This window comes from Pelecanus crispus, chromosome Z, assembly GCF_030463565.1.
Source record: "Pelecanus crispus isolate bPelCri1 chromosome Z, bPelCri1.pri, whole genome shotgun sequence".
NCBI lineage: Eukaryota > Metazoa > Chordata > Aves > Pelecaniformes > Pelecanidae > Pelecanus > Pelecanus crispus.
The window spans coordinates 27,945,696-27,970,321 of NC_134676.1; the positions used below are offsets into that span (position 1 = coordinate 27,945,696).

A 24,626-nucleotide genomic window follows, 5' to 3' on the forward strand; every position below is an offset into this window, starting at 1 on the left:
CTGTCCCCTACCTAGCTGGACCCCCATTGTTCTTGGTCTGGCCTCCTTCCCAAGTCTCTGGTCTTCCAGTCACTGAGGATTATCTTGTACCACAGATAACAACCTCCCAATTCCCTCACTTGTCTCTTCATTTACTAGCTTGGGAGCAAACTCTTGGCAAGGAACCGAACTACAGGGATAGCAGATACTCTTACCACCTTTACCATATTTTGCCTTTCATCTCTATCCAGCCAGTGACACCAGCCTTGTCTTCTACTTATTGTCTTTTCACAAGTAATTGCTATTTTAATGCCCACAGAAAACAATCAGAGAACAACTTTATTTGCCTACATTTCTCCATATTTTTGAACCTGTTCACATATGCTAATTCCTTAAAGAACAGCACAGTCCTAAAGAACGGCTCAGACACCATGCCAGGAAATGAAAAACCAATCCCAATGACAGCTGCTAGTGGTAAAGGTGTTTATCATCATGAATTGTTAAATTAAGTTACTGTAGATTAAAAAAAAATCAGTTGTACATTTTTCTATAATTTTGGTGTGTGCGTGTGATTGATTGTTTTTCAAGACTGGAATAAATGGCTTCTAACAGGAAGGGGCTATTTCACCATTTAAAACCAGTGTGCATGCATTTGTTAGTGTTCACACCCTCAGCAGAAAGTTTCCTTGCACAATTTAAAGACAGCTGAAGACGTCCAAGAAATACTGCCACTCCCTGCCCAGTTATGACTTCATGGAGCAGAGGCAAGCCACTTCCAGGTGGGGATAGTCTAGAGAGGAATGTATTTCTTAAGTCATGCTTTGCCAAGGAATTTTTGCTTCAGTACTCAACAAATACCTTCTGACCTTGTCCTGTGCATAGTTAGGTGTCCCACACAAAACCTGAGCACCTCAGAATAAAGCCAGAGCTATGTATTTCTGAGCTTCCCCCACTGAAGTAACTTAGACTGCAGGTGGATATGATCCATTCTTTTAAAACTGGATATTTGCTATGTAAAAGCACAGTTACTCCAATGAGGACAAAAACACATTTGCAGATGTAGAAGTTTGAACTGCTGCAAAGGAAAACAGGGAGACAGACCTATTTGAGAATTTTATCAGTGGTAGTAATCAGCCACATCACCTGTCACATGCAGAAAGTTGCCCAAGCCATGTTACTGTCTTGTTCTAGAACAATACCTGTATTTTGATGGCAGATGGTTCCTGGTTTTGAAGGTATGCTTTCCTCTCCTGATAATTTTTTCTGACTAAGAATCCCCTTGCCTGGGCTTGCAGCTGAACAATCAGATTTTCATTAGCAAGCCACAGCTGCTCTCGATTGTAATCTGCTGTAACTTGCCCAACAATGCTCTGTTAAGAGATCATGGAAAAAGGTCATTCAAAAGCAAAAAAACTCAAGCCCAAAACATCCTGGAATTTGGTTTGTATTCTTCTCCATCATCTGTATAACTTATGTTTATCCTATCCAAGCTCCTCTGATTTACCCCTAGATGTTAATCAGTATGAAGGCAGAGCTGCTTTGCTACCATGGAATTTTATATGAAGGGTAACTGAATTCCTTTCAAGCCTCAGTTATTCAGCTGGATATGCTATTCTGAGAGAGGGGGTTCTTTTATACTTTAGGAGAGTTCTGCTTTCCTAATACTTACAATTTTTTTGTAGAAGTCGGACATCTAGAAATACTAACTGAATCAGGGAGCTCTTGATAGAGAAGCACACTCAAGAATTTCTGCAGTCAGAATTTCAGAAGGACCTGTGCTGACTTGAGCTGTTTCTGCAGCAGAGTGAACCTGTAACCTAGATGGGCTGCATCACAATAAAAAAACCCAAATTGTGCAGAAGCTTGTGTGATCTACTTTGTTCTAAGTTATAGCTCATGCTAACGCAAAACCTCTGCAGTGAGGGAGTTCAAGTATCACGCTCATCCTATTGAACTTGGAGATACAAGAATACTGTCAGATGATTAGATTTAATCATAAAATGGTGCTTCCACCTGCCCCCAAATACATCATGAAATTCCTTTTCATAGGCCAATACGAAGTCCAAAAAAAATAAAAGGATATTACAGCAGACTTTCCTCCATCGGTGTCTGCTGGTGACTGTTAAAAGGAATGCTGTAACTTCCAGTTAGGAAGTCCCTGAATCATTGTCAGACATCAGACAGGATGCAGTGCTGTCACTGTCTGCTTAGACTTAAGTTGCTGCTATTGTCAGAAGCAGATACTGAACTAAAGTGATCTTCAGTCTCACCAAGCACAGCCTTTTCCCTTGATATTGCCACGTCTTGCTATCTCTCTCTCTCTCTCTCAAATGTTTATGCTGCATTTGCAATAAAAGCAAACATTTCAGCCACCTACCTGGATTTCTTCACCAGTTAACCATGAAGTTTTTGGTACAACTCCTTCAGGGGCAACACAGATACCTTTCTCAGTTTCCACATTGTAATAGTAATCATACATGTTTTTCATTACAAGTTTAATCCATGGACTTTCATTAGAATCTAAAAGCAATACATACCATTAGTACACATTTGTGCCCTGTTACACTGATAAATTACAGCCCTCCCTACCCATTTCCCATCTCCACATTTGCTACAAAGCTATTTTACATGCAAAGTCACTATATATCTTGAGCCAGTTTGTAGTAAGGATATTTTCAGAACAGTTAGGTGGATCAGGTTCATTCTTCTACAATGAAATGGCTATGAGGTTAGTACAGCTCCACTGCCAGCTTCTCCAAACCCCAACGTGCCAAGTTAGTGCTTGCTCCTGAAACAATGTGTGCTACGTCTTCCATCATCACTCACATAAGTGGAACTGAGACCAGGTTTATAAAAAAATGTTCATGTCTTCTGGCCAAATGCTGGCCTTATTGACACAGCTCACATGGGACATTTCCTATATCCACATCATTGTTTTGTTTAGTGCTTTGGTAAACAAGGCTGTACCCTGACAGGCAGGAAAAGCCTCATTTCCTCATGGACAAAAGGCCCCAAAGTAAAGCTTGTAAGGTCAGTTGTGCAAAATGTCCTCTCAAAATTCATGCTGCAGGATGAAACGTGCCCATGCACAGTAAGAAATTGTACTACATTGACAATAACCTTTTCTTTTTTTTTTTTTTTAAATTGTCGGCTGAACTTGGCTGCATTAGCTATGACCAGCTTGCAGCTCTAACATGACAAAACATCCCATCGTCTTGCTATGGACAGATTCTAGCCCCAGGTTTTGCTGATACCTGCTACTCTGGCAATGCACAGGGACCATAAATCGGGCATGGACACTGGCAGAGCCTGGCTTGATCTTTTACAGTAACCTGTAAGGCTGAAGCGTGCAGCCTGACCTGTCTCTGCATCTGCTATCAGGGAAAAAAAAAAAAAAAAAAAAAAAAAAATCAGAGACTAGTATGGTTTTCTGAGTGGATGGACTAGTCTATTGACAGTCACAGAGAAGCTGCCCTAGATTCACTCAGAGGCTAGCTTGAGACCCTAGAAAGTCTTAGCTAGACTCTGGAAATAGCTAGACTCATTTCTCAGCATGTACTGTGGTCTGGATGATGTGTGCAACAGTTCAGCTTCACGTAAAAATCACATTTCTCAAAAGATTTAAAAGCAGCAACTGTCTTCCTCAGTTTACAGTGATTTTAGGTAAGCTTTCTGTGCTAGGTTTCTAGTTGCCTCAGTCATATAGACACATGGAACTGTCCTATTCAGGAAGGTTTTTACCTTCTCTGGTTTTCAGGTTCTTGGCTTCAGAGAGGGTCCTGAAGTAGGTTTCAGCACACTCAGGAATGACTCGTAATCCAAACTTGGACTGCAGTATCATCGGGATTGACTGTGAATCACCCTTCTCCAAGCTCTTGTTAATCATTGATGTTCCAACAGCCACTAGGGTAAAATAATGACATAGAAAATTAAGTGGTTTATACTCTACCTACCCACAACTCTAGCCTCCAGCAGCTTTGATAATGGACTTCTAAGGCTGGCACACACAGACAGCATGACATACACAGCAATTCAGTGCTTCACCCATTTGCAGCCTCCTTCATGCTTGTGAGAACAAGTATTTCAGAGAACAGCAAGGCTGTTAGATAGAAAGTGTGTACTCCACCCAGGCTGGGATGCAGCCACAGCACAACTGAGAGCGGTCTGAGGGCATAGTTACTCTCTCATCAAGTGACACACCAGGTGACACCAGGGCAGGGGTTGAGGATGGCAGGTACTCAGCCTGCCCTAACAGACAGGCCATCATCTGCTGATCTCTTGGGAGCCTTCTAGAGATGCATGAAGTCAATTAGGTTACAAGCTGTAAAACCTTCACCTTCACTTTTACCATACAAAATGAGAATAAAAACTGTTTGCTTTGAGTAAATACTTGCAACACTAGCAGCATCTTAGTTGGGATCCTGAAGTGACCCTTCTTGTCCTCACCCCCTGGGAGCTTGTTTAAAGCTGATACAGCAAATTCATGCTCTTGAGTTTGCCAGGCGTGGAGTTTTTGCTTCCAAGGCATGTAAAAGTGCCCTGAGAGGTGAAGCATATTCAAATTTTGAGGTTATACGATGTTACCCATACTCTGATTCAGGACTTCCTAAGTGTCCTTTGCTTTGTGCAGGTCCCATCATTGCTGAAGGAGCTGATACCACCACACCTGGCAGCATGTAGCAGCACATGCCACTTCAAAGTGCCTTACACACTAGAGGTATATGCTGCTTTAGAAACTGCTCCTCTGGTCTTTAATGGTGTTCCTTCACATATAAATTCAAGATCCACACAGAGAGGAACAAGTGAATAGACATATGGCTAGAACATACACATTATTTATTAGCTTAAGTGAACCTGTCTACCTTTGCGTCCCACAGCTGTGCTTCACACTGCAACGCCAAACACTTTTCCTTATATTGTGTATATTCAGATCAATACAAAAAAAGGTCTCCCCCCATCCCCAGTGCTCTGCCTACACAGAGCTGACCCAAAAGGTGCTCAGTATCAGAAGCCTACATACAGGAGGCACTGCATGAGACTGAGCTAGCAGGAGAGCATTTCAGCAAGAGAAACAGTTTTTCTTCATGGTTAGTTTGACTAAAGTGGAATGCGTAGCTTTGGCTAGACAGCAACAGATCAATCTCCAAATCCATTGGAAGCCAGCTGAGAAACAAAGTGAATGCATGACACGACACCACCACCATCTGGATTTTTACCAGATCACATCCTGCTATTTTTCTGTGTTTTGAAACAGACCCCTGCCAAGCACGCATGTGCTCACCACGAGACTGGAGATGGCTTTGTACCATAGCTGTGGTATCGTGATGCCCAGGCATCCGGCCTCAGCAGCAAGGAAGCAGGAAAAACTGGGAAGCCACACATTACCAGCTTGCTGCTGCTGGCCCAGGTGGCTCTGGGAGCTCAGCCCTACTCGTACACAGTCCCATGTGCCTTGTCAACTGTGATCACCCATATTTGAATGCTTTTCTTCCTCCTTTTCAACCTTTTCAACAGGTACTGGAAGCTGTTCTTATAAAGACAAAAGAGCACAAAACCTAGCTAAGACTTGTTTCTGTAGGTCCCATACCGCCTGGCTTTTTCTCATCTTCTAATTGATTATGCCTTTATTTTTGAAGGAAAACATAAGAAAAGTCTTTAGTAGGGAAAAAAACTACAATTCAACAGAAATTATTCTTTTCCATTGAAGTGCTAGCAATTAATACTGCGGCTGTTGCTCTAAAGAAGGGCCATGTGAACAATGTAAAACTATAAGCTAAATGGAGCTTAGCCATCCCCAGCTGCAGCAGAACTGTAGGCTCCAGTCTGCTCCTGCAGCACTTAGGATGCCAGTACCAGATCTACACTGTGAAGGGCTCTTTTCCACACCCATCCTCCCTTCAAACAGCTATGATTTACAAAGATGCAGCTGTCTGGTGTGATAAGCCTGAACTCTCAACAGGGCCAAAGATCAGCTTTTTCCTATAACATGGACTCTCTCATGACAGATCCTGCTTTGACAGACAGGCTCTTCCTGTGCAAGACTAAGGTCGCTATTGCTGTCTATTCCTGAAGGCTATACAGCCAATGTTTGGCCGATGTCATTTTGTCCTCCACTTAGATAAGGAGTACAAAGGTTGAACTGATTCAAGAAGTGAAACAAGGTGGTGCAAACTGCACAGCAAACATCACAAAGAATTAAGAAGTGCACCAGCATTTACTGAACATGTCTTCCTAAATGAAGATACAAGGTAGAGTCCTTTACTGACAAGAAAGACAGTTTGTAAAAGCCTTTTAAAATTTTAATATTGTAGTATTTAATATTTATATAAGGCATAAAAATTAGTTTGGAAGGGATCAAGACTGTTTCAGTACAGCTGTTGGTACCTACTCTTATTTTACTGCTTATTTTATTGCCATTACTACAGCAGTCTCAAAAAACCACTTTGTTATGACTGAAAAATAAATCTTTGACTGCCTTGCAAAAGTTTTGGAGTGGGAAATGGGGAGCTGTTTGCCTTTCAAAAATAGCATCTTTGAGATAGATCAAAATAAAAGTTCATTTACAAGTTGTGATTGAGCTGAACTTAAAGTTTAGCCTACGTGAACACAACATGCTAACTTCCTGAGACAGGATGTGTTTGTTATAGGAAGTGTCAGGTTCTATGCCGTGGGGAAATTTTAAATCTCAGTTTTTAGCTGCAGAACCTTAGAGCTCTTCTCAAGAATGTGCTGTGCTGACACTGCTTCCTTTCAACCAAGAGGGCAGAGTACAGGAGATTAGTAGTTATTTCCAAGTGACTTGTTAAAACAGTTCTACTGATCATACTTGATTGTGAAAAGTGGTGCATTTACTACAAACAGATTATATGAAAATATTCTACTACAACAGTTAGCTAGTGCATGGAGCAGTGGCCTATCATTAGCAACATTGTATGGTATTGGTATATGGATAATGTTGTGCTAATTTCTGCAGGCCGTTTATGAGATATATTCTTAATACTTTTACACCAGTGCACACAAACGAGGATGTTTTCAAGTCACTCTTTAGCTTTAACTTACACCTATTTCCTTCCCTTCTCTGTGCTCACGTTTCCTCATGCCTCCGGGTGGCATTGATGGGAAGCTGGTTTTGTCCACAGAAGAAGGTATCAGCACTCCTGAGTACAAGAGCTCATTTGGGACAATGTGTGTGCGTCTGACCCCATCTCAGAAAACACAAGCCAGGTGCTTTTCACTACAAATGCGTGACCTACAAAAATACTTCAAGAGTCTTCAGTGTATCTGACTGGTTACATTAAGACTGTCTTAATTAATAAAATCAGTTCAAACTTAACAGTAACACTAAATGCAGTGTTTCTGTAGAAGGGATAGAAAATTTTGTAATAGCTAGCTGTGTGTGTTTTCTTACACCCACAACTTCCCTAGCACTAACTACTGACATAGCCTGCCTGTAAGTACACCGGCTGCCGCACTGCACTAATGAAGGCTGAATGCAGTGCTACAGGAATGCACTGACTTCAGCAGTTGTATTCACAAGCTCTTAGGGTGCAAAAGAAGGCAACAGTGACTCACCCGACACAAAGTCAAGCAGAAGGTGAACCAATATCCAATGCCAAGCTAACAACCTTGTTTGGTCTGTGCTGGCGCCAGGCAGGAACAGGTAGGGACGCCACCGTGCTCTCCAGCGTGCCCCATACACCCAGCTACACTTGCTTCTACATTACTTGCCAAAGTTTATTACCTATTATGAATATTTTTCTAAAATTATTATATTCAATCCAAACTTTGACAGAAGGTGTTGGGTGCATCCAGTACACAATGCTCTGACATGATAAGCCTCAGCATTTTTCCTACAGATTTCCCCCTCTGTACAGATTGGAAGAGCATGCACTTCTCCAAAAAGCCTGAGTGCTCTTTTTATGCTATTTTTAAAGTTAATATGTTCCTAATTTTGGTTGTTAGCACTTAATAAAAGCCATTATAATGAAACAGGAATAAACAAAGTTGTAAACATATGAGAATTTGCTCTTAAACCATGCATCAAGATTTTAGTCTTATATAAGCAAAATAAGCTGAACAGTATATCCATTCTCATTCACATATCCTTCTGTTTCACCAGCTATGTGAAGATACCCTGACACTAGAAATCTTGGTCGTGATGTTAACCTATATAACGAAATCCACTAAATTATTAGCCAAGCCTTAAGGATTACCACTTTAGATAAAACCAACAGCAGCCCTGGAGATTTAAGTCACCCTAATTTCAGTATGACAAAGAACATGCATTCATTTCTTTTGATGTATTTAAAGGGCTGCCACAATTCCCTGAATTGGAAAAAATAAATTACAAATTTCAGTTTTTCAAGACTAAGAAAAACAAGAGCAATGCAGAAGCAGTTTAATGCTTACAGATTGCAGCTTCTTTTATATTGTTATTGGCATCACTGATTCCTTTTTGTATTTCATCTAGCCACAGAAGCGCCGATTCATCTTGGGATTCCTGGAAAAAAGATAGAGAAAAGCCTTGAAAAAACTGAATTATAACAAAAGTTGTCTGAACATACTGATAGAGCTCTGATATACGATCTCTTGTGAGGCCCTTGGACACTAAAAAGAATTGGACTGCTTAAAATCAGCAATAAAACACGTTCATATTCTATTTACTGACTTGAGTAAACTCCTGTTCAAATACAAATCTCTGAAAGTTTTCATGTGTAGAAGACACCATCCTGCTGAAGATCAATAAAAATTTCCAGTGAACCTAGAAATGTTTTCATTTCCACGGTGTGTAGGCAAAGTAATCTGAATGTCAAATAAAACCACACATTATCAGGAAGCACTGTGAGAGTAGCATGAAAACGACTGCAGGAAGTTGGCTTTCTTTCAGAATCCCTTATTTGGAAAGGATCCGCATGTACACCTGAGTACACATTGCATTAGAAAATAACAGTGAAAACTGACATAGAACGACAGCTCAGGTTTAGTAATAATGACTTAACACAGGTGACGTACATTTCAGGAACTATGCAGCAGAGCAGGTCTCATTCTTCCTACAGGCTAACAGTGCATGGCATTAAACCCAGGTTAAAATAGAAGGTGCAAGAAAGTGGGCTCAGCATCCCCACTGACCAACCCTGCTCTGGCTGCCCAGGTTCGGAGAAGAACTAACACTTCAACTGAGAAAACAGGGTTTTGGAGCTAAAGTGACATTTAAAATCTAATCCAGTAGGTGGGGGAACAAAATTCATTCTTAAAAGAAAATAGGAGTGCCAGGTCTATAATAGGTGAGAGAAACTGGAATGCACTGATTCGATAAAGATCTAGAAGTACATACACATACAAATATTTCAGGAAAAAAAAACCCCAGAAACTCTCTCAAGCTAAAACAGTGTGGAAAAAGAATCAGCTTTGCAATTAATATCCTGGAAAACCAACTCCAGGCCAAAAATCCAGTAAATCTGTTATCTGCGGAAATTACAAAGAGAAAACAGGGTAAAAAAAATGTTAAAGGCTGACTCTTCCATTTACATCATATGTGTAAGCAAGGTAGGAGAATATCTAAATAAAATCAAGTAGTGTCAGGCAATCGCATGACTGTGGACACACACTGCAAGTTTTTCTAAGAAGAAAGTTAGTTAACACTTGAGAGAGTGTATCCTAAATTCCTGAACTACAGCTGACAATTTTGAGAAAAAGGACTGAGAAACTGAAAAGAATTCCTTATCTGGTATCCAGCTTTTACACACTAAATACAAGAACAGGCACAAATATTGCTCTGGAGCCAAGTACAGCTTATGCTGAACTTCACTGCTAGCTTGGAAGGCAGACCAAGACTTGGGCTAATTTCGTGTGCTGAAGCAAGCCGTTGTTATTTGGCATTCAAGGAAGAAAGGGGGAGGAGAAGAGGTGGGGGGGGGGGGGGGGGGGGTGGCGGGAAAGAGCCAGGCAGAGGAAAAGGGATCAACAAAACAGCTAGATGAAAATAGGGGAAAGGTTTTAGAGGCTGCAGGCTGTGGAGGGGTGGGAACCGCCTGAGCAGAGCAGGCAGCCAGACTGAAGGAGCACAGACAGCTAACAGCGGGTAGGGAGGCAGAAGGCAAAGAGCAGCATAGTTTTCTTCAAGCATGTTTGTATGTGTGGCTTGCTTTCACTTTTGATAAACTGAGGTCACCACGCTCTTCCCCAAGTCTGGCTTCTTCCTTGAGAAGGATACAGAGTTCAGCAACATGGCATTTTGGTCTGTGAATGAGACCCTTGAGGATTTACTAAACACACCCTTTGATTTTTCCAGAAAATGTCTTTTTACCCCAAGCATCTGTAGGTACAAATTCCAGTAGAACGCCCGATATCAGCTTCAGGCTCATGGTAAATTAGGAGTTAAACTGCTGCTGTAAAGCAATTTTATCTCTCTGTTGGGCAGAGGCTGAAACTGAGTCATGTGTGCATATTTGGATACGTCACACCCTCTTGCTGTAGTAGACAAAGAACAAACTAGCTCCTTACCATAAACCTCATGCCTACAGGATGCTTCTGGAGGACAGATCAATCATTCTTTAGTCCCTTACAGAGGGGAAAAAATCCCCCACAAAACACCTCGAGATGAACTAGAACAGCATTGTTGTTTGGCTATCCGGATTTCACGTACTACAATGAAGATACTGGTTTTCACTGGACTGCTCTCTCTTACCTCCAGTCTTTTCACAACAGGTGAGTCCTCCTTTCCGTATCTATTCCATACTTTAGTCAATAACATGGACTTTTTGATACTGTTGGCACTTCACCAGGCTAAATGGGTTATATGTGTATCATTACAGAAAACTATACTCTAGGAAGTCTCAAAGGCAGATTTTTATTCTTCCATTTCAGTGACACCTTACCTCTCCCCGGTCACTTTCTGTAATGAATTTTATTTAAGGGATCTTTCTGTGCTTACTGAAGATGCATCTTCTCTCTAGTATTTCTGTAGTGATATGGTAATCTTAAACCTGTAGGCTTGGTCTTTCTGCTTTAAAATGTTCAACAGAACTACAACTTCACAGATGGCGCTCTTAGAAGGAAATGCTGAGATATCTATTGTAACAAAAATAACCAAAGGAAATTATCAACTAATAAACTCATTTTTTTTCCTCACTAGAATTAAAGCTGTTTTCAAACCAAGCTCATTTTTAAAAGCTATTTTATGTATATACTATATATATGCACATATATGTCTTTTAAAGAGTCACTAAAATCATTCTGGATTAACTGTCCAGAAAAATCACTAGAAGTGATGCAGTCTACTAATTATCATTTCAAAACATTCTACCATAAATCTGCCAGTGAGCACTGATAAAACCGTTTTCCATATTTTATTCCAATATGGAAGGGTAAAAGAAAAACCCACAGGTTTTCATCCAAATTTCAGTTAGCTTCTGAGTTCCAGTTTCAAGATGCATGCTCTAAGCTTTACACTGTATCTTTTTGCATTAAACACAGCTATGAAAATTTTAAATGACAAAATTAATTAGCTGTTTATTCTGCAAAATCTATTTTGCAACACATGGTTTTAGAAAGTATTTTGAACATGTTTGTGCTTCACCTGGAAATGTCAATGTCTCTACAAAGTTCTCTACTGAAGACTGAGGGACAGGCATTAATAAAAGTGGCATCATTGGCTTTGCCCACATGCTAATGATATTTACTCACTGAAAATTTTCCTGCTGCATTAAGTTTTATTCACTTACCAATAAATTTGATCTAATATCAGCCCAAGCATTTGTTTTCAGTTCTCAAGACTAACTTCCTCACATATGAGGATCTGAAAAGATCTGGTTGGCTTTAGTCAGAAGCTGAAGAATAACATTCATTTGATATGTGAGACCAAAAAACTGAGGGTTATTTCAATTTTTTAATTTGAAAGGTTCAGCCTGTGTTAGGCAAGAAAGTGCTTTGTGCATCTTTTGCAGTCATGCATTTTATCCATGAAGTGACAAGGATACTACTGCTGTTTGCTTTGGAAATTCTGATCAAGCCTAGACCAAGGCTGCTGCTTATATGATGAAATACCAGCATTGCTGCTACTGGGAAAAACCCTCTACAGGTGATAAATATTACAGAAGCATCTGATATTTTTTGCCAAAGATTACTGAAAGCATGCAAAACGCAGAAAGATCAGGTAACACTAAATTCATGCTAAATTTTCAAGGTTGGCTGTGAGATGACAAAGTAAAGATTGTCCTTGAGTACATTTTATATGAACAGCCAGAGCAAAGGACAATGCCACCAAATCTTTTGAACATATATTGCTTTTCACATGGAGATGTTTATCTTTCTCCATACCGGAAGGTGAACTATATTGCTAATCCAGTAGTTTACCCTTTTTAACAATTTTAACTTATTTTTTTAAGCTTCAGAATTTTCACTGAATGGCTCTGCAATTAAAACTGTGTCTCTTATCAAGACTTTCCGTGGAATTTCAGCAAGAGACTATGATTACATCCCCCCTTATGCTATAGAAGGAGAGACAACAACCATCCACATCGAAGAACGCAAATGCTCTTCAAGAAAATCAAATGGCTCCACTTTAACAGAAGTGAACAACACCACACTGGAATACCTGAACAGTTCTCTGAGCACCAAGCTAATACCCGCCGTCTACTTCAGTGCTGTTTTATTGGGTGTACCATCTAATGCCATCATTTTGTGGATGCTGCTCTTCAGGATCCGGTCTGTGTGCACTGCCATCCTCTACACAAACTTGGCGGTTTCAGATCTGCTCTTCTGCATCATGCTGCCCTTCAAAATAGCATACCACATCAATGGGAACAACTGGATTTTTGGGGAAATGATGTGTCGAACTACCACTGTGGTGTTTTACGGCAACATGTACTGCTCCATTCTACTGCTGACATGCATCAGTGTCAGCCGCTATGTGGCCATTGTTCACCCCTTCACCTACAAGAGCCTGCCAAAACGTGCCTATGCCATTGCGGTCTGTGCTACCGTGTGGACCATCGTCTTCTTGTACATGCTCCCGCTTTGCATAATGCAGCAAAGCTATCATGTGGAACAACTGAACATTTACACCTGCCATGACGTGCACAATGCCTGTGAAATGATATCTTCCTTCCAGTTCTACTACTATGTTTCTTTAGTTATCTTTGGGTTTTTAATACCTCTTGCAACTATCATTTTCTGCTATATCTCAATTATACGAACACTTAAGACTCATGAATGGTTCTGGTACGTTAAAGTCAGTCTTTTGATCCTTACCATCTTTGCTATTTGCTTTGTGCCAAGCAATATTATCCTTATCATCCATCACATCAACTATTACTATTACAACACAGATGGGCTGTATTCTTTTTATCTGATTGCTTTATGCCTTAGCAGCTTAAACAGTTGTCTTGATCCTTTCCTTTATTTTCTGATGTCGAAAATTAGAAGTCAATCCAATGTTTATCTAACAATGGTTAAAATATCCAGGGAAAAATAAATTTAGTTCTATATTTATATTATTGGAATTATGATTTTGTATAGTATTAACCCAGGCAGCAACAAACCTCAGGTGTAACAATTCAACTTAAAAAATTAAAAAGTGTTAAAAACCATGTCAGTAAAATTTACTTCCTTCCACACAACACACAAGAAATATCTTCAGCAATACCCTTCTCCAGCTCTATAATTTTATCACATGTATTGCAACATCTGGTGTACCCATATTCAGGGAAGTGGCTCCTCACCTCCATTTCCTTTTGAGAAGATCACTTTCATGGCCATGGAGAAGAAACTGGGATATCAGTTGCCACAGCCTCTGAACACCAGAAGAGGAATTGATATCTGAACTTTTAGGCCCATTCATGTTTTCCAAATACTTCAAATTAGCTCCCAGCCCACAATCACTGCAGGAACAGTGATATGAAAAGAAGTTTTTGGCCCAGTGGAAATGGGAAACAAGTAAAAGCACTTTCTACATGCCTGGGAGCTGTTGAGCTTTGCAGAAGCTCCCTGTCACATAGCCAAGAGCAAATACTGCCCTAGATGTTGGAAATAAAGAGTCAGAATCCCTGTAGGTTCAAGGAGCAGTAAATCTACAGCTGTAGACACTGAGACTGACACATCTAAGGCAGCATCTCCTCTGAGGCTGCTTAACTAGCTTTGCACTGGAGACTTGTTCTTCCACTTCGTCAGCGCCTGCACTCCTCTAGCGCATGAGGATTGCTGGGAGCTAACCCTTATCAGTGTGAATCCAGGCATGTATTATTCTTGCTTGGTAAGCAAAACAGAGAAGCTATTTTGTAGTATTCTCTGTTTCCACATCCTCACAGGAAATACCTACAGTGTTACAAATACTGAAGCTAGTTATGATTGATCGTCCATGTTAATAAAGCAAAAGGTCAGCATTTATGTTTACAGAAGCTCAAAGGCTACATATATACTGAGTGTAAGTTCCTACAAATGACCTCAGTTCTTGGTGTTTGTATTTGTAACTGCAGCATGTAAGACTGATGAGAAAAACTTTTATATCATTTTGATAAAAGTATTGTAAAAACCTTTACGTAAATAAAATAATTTGCACTAGAAAATGTCTTCAAAGAATTTGCAGCCTGGTAAGACTCGCCCTCTTCAATTTCTTCTGGCTCCTAATTTAAGTTAGTTTTAATCATGCCATTCCCTCAACATGCACAAGAACAGATTTTAAAGATAACTTTAAAATAATCCAGATGTTATACAACTATTGTAAATAGAAAAACCGTGAACCTAACTGTAAAATCTGTGTGCCTATCACTCAAAAAATAACACAGTAGCTATTTCAGAGTTTGGCACATCTATTTAACTTTTCAGGTATCCATAATACACTCCCTAAACACAGGGTTTCTCTTCACTGGGACCTGAATACACTTGGTTTGAAATGGCCTTAAGAACTGTTAGAAGCTGTGGTTTAAGATTACAGGAATAAATAAATTCCAGGTTTGTATTTTCAAATTTCAAACAAATAGGTGTGATCTGAGATTAAAACCTGTAATGGGTACTGGGAGATTTGGGTGCAGACTCTACTTCCCCAAAGCCACCACAGCTACGGGGACATGACACAGCAGGCTGGTTAGAATAAGTAAGCAGGTTTGACCCATATGTTTTTCCAGATGCTGGGGAACACAGGAAGTTTACAAGCAGACCTATCTGATCCTTGTAAACCAGATACTTCCTTTTATGACAGCTCAGTCTTAAAACATGACAAATACAATTAAAAGCAGATCTGCTTTATAAAAAGGGTTCAGAAAAAGCAGGGAATAGACAGACTTTAGACATTGCACTATCTTTTAAATTCTGTTTTGTTTTTTTGGTGGTTTTTTTTTGGTGGGTTTTGGGGGGGGGGGTTGTGGTGGGTTTTTTTTTTTTTTTTTTTTGGTAAGGGAAGTTCAATCTAAATGATATCTTTACCCAAAGAATGGTGGTTTCTGTGATTGACCAGAATAGAGAGTAAGTCAGATTAATGCATCTGAGTATTTCTTTTGAGACCACATATAGTACAGTGTCTTGCTCTCTTCCTAAACAGGAGTAATGCTCCTGTTTACAGAGGAGGTGTTTTAAGTAGTTGTCAAAGGACTGCAAAACCAAAATACCTCAGGAAAGGTCAGTGGAGGTCTCTAGGAACATCATAAATTTTTGAAATGGAAGATTTCAAAGAGATTGCACAATTTTTGTTCCAAAACTCAGAGACACCCATTTGTTTCCTATCGGCACATTCACACACGGACAGGAGTAGGCACCAGGTTTGCACCCAGGGAGCACAGTGGCAGCCGGCGGGAGCGAGCCAGGGCAGGGCTGCTGTGTGCAGGCACGCCTGTGGGCTGTAGGTCTCTGCCTCAGGACATCCCGGCTTGCTACACATGCACAAAGGATCTGGCATATCCTGGGCCAGCACTGTGCAGCCACCACCTGCATGGACACTCTCTGCATGCAAATACCAACCCTGGCCCTTCCAGGATAGGTGAAGTAGTCAGCATGCACTAAACCCTCTCCAGCACACATGGCAAGGGAGGAGGCTTCTCAGAATCCAGGGCTCAGTGAAAACAGGCCTTACCTGGGAACCCAAGCAAGACATTGAGATGTGCAAACACCTTTTGAAAGCTCTGACAGTGGATTGCGGAAACACACTGTCTCACAGGAGGTACCACAGGTGAGGTGGCAATATAGCTGGAGGATATTTCTACAAGCCAAAGTTCAAGGACTTTCTCCAGCTGACCAGATTACTTTAGGAATGCATTAAGTGAATTTTAAGCGTCTTTTCCAAAACACTAGACATTTTAAGCGCTATGCTTAGACCAGCCGGGTTATCTCAGTTGGTTAGAGCATGGTGCTAATAATGCCAAGTTCACAGGTTCAATCCCTGCTTCCTGTAGGGGGGTTGGGCTCCATGATCTCTCAAGGTCCCTTCCAACCCAAAGCATTCTATGATTCTATGCTAGTAGCTTTAGCTAATCTTGTGTTCACTCATATCCTGCAAACTGTTAGGCTCATCGTTGCTTATGCTCCCCTGAGCTGTGATGCTAAGCAGGGCACTGAAGCAGATAGTAATATCCTGCTGAGAGAGGTTTAAACTGAAGGCACATACAAGATGGCCAGCTTGTTGCATGATAAAGGCAGAACAGAAATATGTACAAAACTCCACTGTTATAAAAAAAACAGATTTAAGCAACTGAGACTCCTCAAAGTACTTCCCAGAGGTTTGCTAAGGAACACCATGACTCCTTCAGCATGACTATGACTCCTTTCTGGCAAAAACCTCAATTCTCATACATATTATAACTACCTGCCTGACACAGTCTAGTAACTAGATCCTCACACAAGTTCATAACTACATCATGGCTGCTGCTGCCCACATTTTGTAATAGCTGCAGCAACCCAGCAGAATTAAAAATAAGCAAGGTTACGTCAAGTCAGTAGTGACACACATGCAGAATATGTCTTTGTATTAATACATTGAGAATTAATCCCTTTTGCCAGTCAGAGTATGTTGTAGTGGAAAACTACTTAGTGCTAGTTTGTTGTCACTGGCTTATTTACAACCCCATTGGCACAGCTAATCCAAACATTGGGGGAACAGGACAGGGACACCGGTGTAAGTGAAAAGAACTGGCATTTCAGTTCTGACAAACAGCAACAGTCAAAGTTCTAACCTTGCATTTCTGTGCCTTGGCATGGTGCAGAACATCCTGATAATGCCTTGCATTTACTGGTGTCACATCTTGCAGCTTGGCTGTGGGCAACAGTAGCGTTTCTAGAGTTCTCTCAGGATTTCCTTGGTCAATTGCTTCATTGATGTGGCCAATTGCAATGATTCCTATGAAATGGAAAAGTTATTAAAGGTGTAGTTATCAAAGAGAGATGCAACTTATCTGATATCAGGTACAAACAAAGCAGTAACAGGAACAGAAAAATCAAGTAACATGAAGCAGAGGCAGCAACAGCAGCTGATTTTAAATTATTTTTGCTCAAATATTCATGTGACGCTATTAAATTGTACAGTTGTCCTTTCTGCCACATTTATTGATTCACCTGAATCTACCTCTTCATAAAAATCAAATTTATCCTTGCTGAAGAAAGGAAAACAGACTTCCCTACTTTCAGAAAAGGAGTACCTACATGAAGCTTAAGGAAAGGTTGGGTGTCACAACTACATATGTTCACCTACATATTGGCTCACAGGCTGAAAGACTTATTTTCAAGTGATTTCAGACCAGATTACTTGAAACCCTGATTTGGACAAATACATACATACTGACCTCCCAGCCACAGCATTACATAGCAACTTAACCTAATTTCTTTAAATGTCGCCTTAAATAACCAATCTGATAATGTTGACCTTCTGAGAAATCACTTGATTGTTCAGACCATCGGCACTCAGGACTTCAGTCAGCAAGTAAGTGTGTATGCATGGCCCAGTGTATTTAATAAAACTTTTAACTCATTTTATTCAGACTGGTCTCAACATTTTGAAATCAATTTCCTCCTACCCCCAAACCATGCTGAAATGCACTGCTTGGGTACTTTCTCTCTAAAGCTACCCTAGAAGGGCACCAGCCAAGGGCTTCCCCATCACCTGTGATGGACGGCATCTCTGCTGGCAGAAGATCGTCTCTCGCCATGTCTCTCCCAGACCCACCACAGACCAGCTGGTGGGGTCACGGATCCATGCCCTTATAAGGCTTTGGGAATGAGCAATTTTTCTGGGCTGCTATCAAAGAGGAACCGCGCAGACATGTGGGCTTGCTTATGGAAGCAGAGGCCACCCTTCTTCATCCTCTCTCCACCCTCTGCCTGGGCAGAGGCCAGTGGCACTGAAATGCAGTGCAGCTACTTTAGTACTAAAGACTGACCCTTCTAATGTAAGGCCACCTTTCTTAAGGCCTGTTTCAACTCCTAGTGACTGTAGAGATTCAGACAAAAAAGTGATTATGTCAGCCAAATGAACTGCTCAGCATCCCACCCTGCTGGAGAGCACACATTGCACGCGAGAAGTGAGAGTCTGTGGCAACCACTTGACTGGATTTAGGAAGCAACAATCCACTCAGTTTTAGTATTTCTGTAATACAAAGCTTCTCTTACCAGTATGAAACAGTAGTACACATGACACTGATGGCAGTGTGGGAAGGGCACACACACCATGCGTCAGTGCAACCCTGGAAACCGCCTGCACATTATGAAGGCTCTCAAACTGTACTCCAGACTGCTTCCCAAATGGCAAGTGGTCTGAAAGCTGCCCTCTCCTTTCCTTGCTCCAGCAAATTGGGCATATCTTGATAGCCTCAAATTTTATTTAAAAAAAACCCAACCAAACAAAAAAAACCCCATACTTCTGTATCCAGTGGAGAAACTTGGTCCTGTAGCATTTTTGAAACCCAAATGACCAGCTATATCACATTTAATATAACACCACCATTTTAGGGCAATGCAGTTACATTCAGCTTCAAAAATAAACTCTAAATCCATTTATATTAGAAAAAGCGGTCACAAGAAGATACTCTCAGATAGGAAAACAAGTTACCTAAAAGGAAAGCAGGACAGATAATTGCACTGCATAACTTCATGCAAACTCCCGTGTGAAAAAGGGCTTGGAAATCATTTAACATTAAAAAAACCTCTTTTCCATAGGACACTGCCTGTAATTTCTTCTCCTATCCCCCAGTATGCTCTTTGCTTACAATTTCTGCAAAATCCCCAAAGTGAGACCATCCAGTGTGAGTACCGAAAGGTACTGCCAAGTGGGCAGAACCATGGCATTTGTAGCACTGCAGAAGGCAGGCACCCTACGATATCTTTCAGCCAGCCAAAACATAACCAGGAGTACTTCAAGGACATTTAAAGACCAAAGGACGTTCAAAATTACTTAACACTCTTCTCTCAACGAGTGTCTGTACAGGGCCATTCACCACAGAAATTTATGTACCAAGCACCAGACTGTCATCTCTGTGGGCGATGTAGAGGAAGAATTACTTACTTTCATTTTCTTCTTGAATTTGCATATTAACCATGTCAATGCAGTTCTGGATATCATTCCAGCTTAAATAATCTTGGCCTTGAGATGAAGCCTCTGACTTAATAGACAATAGTGTATCAGCATAACTATAAGAAGATATAAAATACATAAGTGTATTTCATATACAAGACAAACTGCCATAAAGAATGTCAGATGTATCATCCATCATTTAGTGCCTAGTATTTTCTTCAACTAATGAATTTCAGACAAACTCATCTCTTGCCAAAAATTATACAGACATGCAAGCCATGTTACTGCTTCTATGCATGCATTTCAGGATCTGAAAAATGGCCCTGTACACTAATTCAGAGCACTTTTCTTGGCAATGTGGGGTGATGGTAATACACACACTGGACATAAACTTCGCTGTATGGTGCTGCAGATAAATCTGGGAGAAATTAAGGTTGGTTTCTTGCTACACTAAGTCAAAGACCAGAGTTTCTGCCCTAGCATCAGGTAGCAGCACCTCCTGCTACCTCCATGCTTCCTCCAGGTGGAGGATGATGGGCCATGGGCAGAAGAAGGGCATAAAAAAAATGATGCTCCTCTCCCCACAACTCAAGGTCCTCCAAGCACAGGCTCTGTAGCCTGTGTCTACTCTTCTTAGAAGGATCACAGATCAGGACGAGCTGGACACCTTCACAGTAGCGTAAACTCATGTATACGTATGTTAAATATTTTTTGTATTACTGAATCAAGCATACAACTGCCACAATACGTCAGATCAAATATCTGTCTTCTATTTCCAGCAGCAGCCTGAGAAATGAATGGTTGCTGGAGAAAATACAGGAGAGATTCATCACTTCCTGCTCTGATTTTCCCTTCCAGCATTCAGCAGCCTGCATTTAAGGGCTTCCTAAGCAGGAGGCTACATATCACTTCAATAGTTGGAAACAATACTGTGCTCCATTAGTTTATCTACTCTAATTTGAAATCTTATATATTCTTGAGGAATAAGTCCCACTATTTAAGTATTTTGTGAGATGACAGTTCCTTATGTAAATTTTACATTTGATAGCGTCCAAACTTTTCTTGCTCCAGTTCTCATAAGAAAATAAAACCCGAAGTTATAAGAGAAGCTAGCAACTTTTATTAACCTTCCCCACAACATACAAACTTTTGTAGACCTAGGTCATATTTCCCCTAAATTCTCTCTTCTAGGAAACACATTCCTAACAAGTTCATCTCTTCTGGTAGAAAGCCATTGAACACCATCTCCCTCAGTGAACTTTTTCTAGCTGTACTGTATTCCTTCTGGTATTCTGCAATCAAAACTTCCTGCAATATTCAACATCTGGTTGGCAGAACAGATTTACATAATAGCATAATAAAGTTTTATTTTATTCTCCTGTCCAAGTAATTCCTACTGTTTCCTTTGCATTGACAGGCAGCTTAATCTAAAGATCAGGTTACTGTAGCACCAGCTAAAAATGCTGCACTGGGACACTTTGGGACCCATTCTGTATATTTATAACATTGCTTCTCTTGCCCACAAGCACCACCTCACATTTGCGGAGGCCAAGTAGCAGATTAATTTTGCTCCACCTTATGACATTCTGCTCCTGCTAACCAAAACACTGTCCTCTTACTCCTGTCCTGACTGCCCTCCTTCCAACTTTGAGAGACCTAGCAAGGGCCACTCTCAGATTCATGTCCCCTGGCAGCCTGGTGAAGATCTTCAGCCACTGCTGTCCTTTTTGCCTAGTAATGCCTTCCAGCAGCACATGGAGGTTTCAACCACCCATGACTGAAAGGCAAGAACCGGCCCATGCCTGCATGGTCTCCCCCACATGCTGGGGGCTCAGGTCTCACACGAATTGTAGTGTTACCTGGTATTTTTTGCAGATACACAAAAGAGTGCAGAGGTAACAGCACATGGCTGTGACAAGTCAAGCACGTGGCAGTGCAAGCAGCTGGCAGCTGAATGAAGGCTGTAATTTAATGTTGAACATGCACATGTGCCACAGCATTGTACTCAGCTTTTTAGCAAGCAGGACTGGGCTATATTTTTCAGACCTTTGCAATTCTCAAGCAAAAAGAGTCAGCCATGGCTTAAGGTACCCCTGGACCTTAGGGCATTAAACACTACCTCATTCCAAACATCTTTCAGTATTGCAGAGGTTACTGATTAACAGTTTCCAGCTACGGTTGGTTCATGTGTAAAATTCTTGTCAGATCTTAATGTTTGCTTTCTGAGGATATTTTCCCTGCATCTTACACATCCTCGGCCCTCAAATATCTGAGGTTATGAGATTGCTTATACTTACAACAATACAACTAGTTCAGCAATTGTCACATTATCTTTTATTAACTTATAACACAGATGTTTATCTTGCAGCTCTTTCAACTTCATAGCCACAATACAGGACAGCCCACCTAGAAAAATGCCTACTTATCCTTTTGCAGAAGTTGACAAGTCTCATCCAGACAAGACAAAATGAACCTTTACCGTTGAAAGTTTTCCTCTTCCAGATTATTGAAGCCAATGCATGCGTTTCTGAGATGATTCTTTACCATTAGGATGTCTTTATTCTCCAACGCCTGGTTTAGCAACACAACAGCTGACAACATTTCTACTGCAATAAATAGTTCATCATGTGACAGGTAGTTCTGTAGGACAATAACGGACCACAGTCAGGAAGCTAAATAAGCAGTGTAACAAATTTTGAGTTACACAGTCTAGATACCACCAAGGAGATGGACTTGATTTAAAAAGCCTGGCAAATTTCCTAGCTACAAGCATGTCAGATTAACACAACACTGGTGGTAGAGCTTACTGGGTTTGCTACACATTCCTTCAGCCTTTCCTTCTTTTGCCCCACAGTCCCATCTATTCTGGTCTTACCCTCCTATGAGGGGATTACTTTTCTATACAATAGATAAAACAGAGTTAGTCCTCATTAAGAACATGCAACGTTTAAAAAATATCAGTCGATTTGTTGCAACACAAGAGCTCAGCCAGAGCAAAGTGTGTCAAGAAACAAATTCTGTGATTCAATATTGCCTATTCAAACAAAACCAGTCATGCAATATGTAACACCATGGCAAGAGAATTAAATCTGATTTTACACAACAACATGCTATGTTTGTGCTCTTTCATGGTTTGACTACATGACATCAGCGAGCAGGTTGTAAGCTTTTCACTCTTACCACAGCATTCTGTTGTTGGAGGTTGAACAGCTCAGTCTGATAGACAGCAGCAGCAAATGAGTGAACAACAGGCAGCTGTGCCTCCGGTTTCATCAGTGCAACCAGTGTTTTACTAGGATCACAGTTACGAATTGCAGTATTGATATTGTCAACTGCTGTAAGTTCTAGAGAACAGCAGGGAAAGAAAAGCCTATTAATTTTCATACGCCATTTCCTTTTTATGCCATGTAGATGACAATTAGGTTATTCCAAAGAATATAATTTGCTGTCATTAGAGTAAAAACCATATTTGTGTGAGATTCTTCAAGACACAAGTGCTGAATGTTGCAAAAACAGTGTCTATTCAAAGGTATGCAGCAAATAATGGACTGGAGGACTTTCAAGTTTCTGGACTTTTAGATATTAGAGACTGCTTATTGTATCTTTAACCCAAAACAAGGAGTTGACCCGTTCCTAGCACAGAGAAAGACCTAACATCCCTCCCGGTTTTGTTTGTGGCAGGTAGTGCTGGGTATGTCAGCTCCAGCAGCCCAGTCTTGCTTCACTCCAAATGCTCCTTTCCTTCTGCACTGTTTCCTCCCTCGCCTCCTCCTATCCAGCCGGACCTAACTCAGCTAGTTAGAACAAGCCTGTCCTACAATACCAATGACATTTTTATTGTTCATTTCAGGAGACCTGGTAGAAATCAGTCAAATATGTTGGGGGGCCAGGATTTTCAGAGACTGAACTGATGGAAAACCACATGATATGGCTTCTAGGACTTCCTCTGCATGCTATCACCTGTTTGTTTTTTTAACAGTGTGGAAGATCAGTCCTCACAAGCACTGCCATCTAGAAATTATCCTATTCTCTACACCTCAAATTTCAAATTAAGCTGACCACCATAGAGGACTATGAGCGTAACCCTTTTTGGTACCTGAACAACTCCCCTGTTTTGCTTTTTGCTGAACAGACTTCAGCAGAGGTTTGAACCCCAGCAGAAAAATGCTGAAAAACACTTCCCACTTGGACAGCTGCAGAAACATTACAACACCTCTTAGCTTAGTCACAGCCATTGTAATTGCACGCCTGGAGGAGCCAACTCTGAAGAAACCTGGGCCAGGACGCACCCAGGAACACCCTGTACAAAGGACCACTCTGGTCTTAACGCAAAACGAAACAACCTTGAAGGTTACAGCACGTGCAGTGGAGTAAAGAATGACGATTCTGTATATGCCATTTCCATCCACAAAATAGCCCCGATCTCCTCCACATTGTCTTATGGCTTTTCTGTATACTATTATTCAGGAAATGCTTTTAGTCATCACTGACTGCTCAGGTCTGTAAGAGACTGCTTGTACAGCAGACACCATCCACAGTTCATGTATGCAGCAACACTCAGATCTTATTACACAACATGAAGACTTTGAAAACCTTTCTAAGTAACCAGGACCACCTAAACAAGCCCCTTGCCTCTCATTTCAATTGCTCTGAAGCATGGTCATAGGGGACCATGTTGTTCTTGAAGGCTTTCTCTATTGGCTATTCCTGAGGTTAGAAAAAGCAAAGGCTCTCAAAGCTATGGCATGCATGCTTTTTTAGAGAAAAGAGTAAAGAGGAAAAGAGTCAGAGTCCACAGATGAACTAGACTAGCTCTGTAGTCAATAACCAAGCTACTGATTTCTAATTCAGGAACTGAGCATGCAACTTGCAAAATACACTTTACATTGTTCACATTCCGATAACAAAACCCACTATTTTTTCCTTTTAAATCCAAACATAAGAAATAAGTTGCTTTCCAGATTGCTGTTAATGCTTTTCATATGTCACATTCTTCCTCCTCATTTCCTTTACCAAGGAGCAACTCTTTCAGAGAAGTACTGCTCACCATGCCTAACCAATCTAAAATAAGCGGAGTTTTGAGGTAGTAAATCAAACTTAGCTTCTGGCTTAAGCTGACCTCACAGTACAGCCTTTAATTCACATTACAAAAGCAATA

At 40.8% G+C, this 24,626-nt stretch overlaps 2 protein-coding genes across 3 annotated transcripts in view; one reads left to right on the top strand and one right to left on the bottom strand.

Annotated features, from left to right (window-relative positions):
- The window catches only part of IQGAP2 (IQ motif containing GTPase activating protein 2), a 132,512-nt gene that overhangs the window by 23,782 nt on the left and 84,104 nt on the right, over nt 1-24,626 (bottom strand). Inside the window, exons 10-17 of the mRNA XM_075726007.1 lie at nt 22,649-22,812; nt 21,948-22,108; nt 19,460-19,584; nt 17,139-17,302; nt 8,389-8,479; nt 3,721-3,882; nt 2,357-2,499; nt 1,179-1,349 (exon numbers count right to left, since the gene is read on the bottom strand). Coding sequence (XP_075582122.1) covers nt 1,179-1,349; nt 2,357-2,499; nt 3,721-3,882; nt 8,389-8,479; nt 17,139-17,302; nt 19,460-19,584; nt 21,948-22,108; nt 22,649-22,812 — 1,181 coding nt within the window. The remainder of the gene's footprint in view (nt 1-1,178; nt 1,350-2,356; nt 2,500-3,720; nt 3,883-8,388; nt 8,480-17,138; nt 17,303-19,459; nt 19,585-21,947; nt 22,109-22,648; nt 22,813-24,626) is intronic.
- On the top strand, nt 10,629-13,487 carry F2RL2 (coagulation factor II thrombin receptor like 2). Of its 2 annotated transcripts, none has more exons than XM_009490202.2 (2): nt 10,629-10,686; nt 12,366-13,487. In XM_009490202.2, the coding sequence occupies exons 1-2, from the start codon at nt 10,629-10,631 to the stop codon at nt 13,451-13,453; spliced, it is 1,146 nt and encodes a 381-aa protein (XP_009488477.1). In that variant the 3' UTR covers nt 13,454-13,487. The 2 variants fall into 2 exon arrangements, with proteins under 2 accessions (XP_009488477.1, XP_075582123.1); XM_075726008.1 differs by having other exon boundaries at nt 12,372-13,487.